Below are 1,464 nucleotides of genomic sequence, written 5' to 3'. Positions count from 1 at the left end.
ACTCTAGCTCAGCACGTCCTGTGCCCCAATAGGGGACTTTACGGGCCTCACGGCCCCCGGACGAAAAATATACATACATACATACATACATACATACATCAAGCTTGGCGCTTCGGTTTTAAACATGGTACCTAACTAATTAACCAATCGAGAAATCGCCGAGCATCATCTTCGCATTCGCCCCGCCTTTTCAATCCATTGGTCTGATGTCTTGCTAGGCCCTTGGGTCGTAATTCATTCCTGCACCTTTAGATAGAAAACCCAGAATCAATGACAACATTAGATCCTGTCACAGATTCCGATTTGATGAGCAAAATGATTTGCTCTGCGACGTCCTTTTTGGCAATCAGTACTTTTTCAGTGGCATGAACATCTCTGCGTGCGTACCTCGACTTTGGTGATCTGTTTGAGGAGAGTCTTTTCTCTAGCATCGTCGATCTTTGATTGTGGCATGTTGACAATCCAATTCTTCGGGTTCAAGTCAGTCGATGCTACAAGGCATCCCGGTGTACTTGGGCCTTACCGTCTCCATGAACCCTGGCGATACAGAGTTGACACGAATTGATGGTGCCATGACCGTAGCCAAAGTCTTTGACAGATGGATTTGTGCAGCTTTGGTAACAGAATATGCCTAAACCAAAGATTTAGCTCCGTTCTCTACGAGTGATTACCAGATTACTCACGATAGAGCTCCCGCTAGGTTTGACTCCAGCAACAGAAGCAGTCATAACAAATGCACCTTTGGCTTCCTCCAAATACTTCTTCGCCGCATGGCAGAGGAACATATGCGACTTGACATTAGCCGCATAGCAGCGATCCCAAACTTCCTCATCAACATTATCGTCGATATCGTGGAAATTCGCAAACTTGGTCCATCCAGCATTTGATACCACTGCATCAATTCTCCCCATGGCAGATACCGTCTGGTTGACCAAGTCTTGGATCCCTTCTTTCTTAGTCACATCAGCTTTAATTTTCAAACATCGCGATCCAGTATCCTGCGAGAAAGACTTCGCAGCTAGTTGGTTCAGGTGTACGAAAGCATCGTGGGCTCGTTCCTCGTTGGAGGCATAATTGATGACTACTGAGGCGCCTGCTTGAATCAACTTTTCCGCCACGCATAGGCCGACACCAGATGTGCCAGCGGTTACGAGAACAACGGAGCCTTGAAGAGAGCGCGTCATGATTTAGTGACTGTAGATGATAGCTGAGTCGATGACTGATGAATGTGAGGCATGAGTTGAATTGGTGAGACAAGTACGGGGTAGCTCCGCACCACGGAGGCTGATCTCCAACAATTGACGCGGGAGACCGGTTTCGGAATAAACGAGACAGACCAATCCCAGACTCCCAGTCTGATAGATGATAAGCAGAACTTATCGTGGGGTCGTTTTGCGGAGTAATTTCGGGAAATCGTATGTGATTACACAACTACCATCTGATAAGTGCCCGGCGCCGCGCACG

General features: G+C 47.5%; 1 protein-coding gene across 1 annotated transcript; it reads right to left on the bottom strand.

Annotated features, from left to right (window-relative positions):
* Positions 1-95: 95 nt before the first annotated feature.
* On the bottom strand, positions 96-1,275 carry FOIG_16931 (uncharacterized protein). Its single transcript, XM_031218411.1, has 4 exons — positions 684-1,275; positions 524-631; positions 388-468; positions 96-335 (listed from the first exon to the last, which is right to left on the bottom strand). Exons 1-4 carry the CDS (start codon positions 1,182-1,184, stop codon positions 249-251), a joined length of 777 nt encoding a protein of 258 aa, XP_031051875.1. The 5' UTR covers positions 1,185-1,275; the 3' UTR covers positions 96-248.
* Positions 1,276-1,464: the final 189 nt, after the last annotated feature.

Source organism: Fusarium odoratissimum (genome assembly GCF_000260195.1).
Source record: "Fusarium odoratissimum NRRL 54006 unplaced genomic scaffold supercont1.339, whole genome shotgun sequence".
In the NCBI taxonomy this organism is placed as follows: domain Eukaryota; kingdom Fungi; phylum Ascomycota; class Sordariomycetes; order Hypocreales; family Nectriaceae; genus Fusarium; species Fusarium odoratissimum.
This window is presented reverse-complemented; position numbering and strand designations above follow the sequence as displayed.

Excerpts from the sequence above, each read along its gene's own strand:
- FOIG_16931 (XM_031218411.1), bottom strand. The coding sequence starts at position 1,184 with ATGACGCGCTCTCTTCAAGGCTCCGTTGTTCTCGTAACCGCTGGCACA. Across the intron at positions 632-683 it reads AACCTAGCGGGAGCTCTATC|GCATATTCTGTTACCAAAGC; the intron begins GTGAGTAATCTG and ends TCTTTGGTTTAG. Across the intron at positions 469-523 it reads CGCCAGGGTTCATGGAGACG|AATTGGATTGTCAACATGCC; the intron begins GTAAGGCCCAAG and ends TTGAACCCGAAG.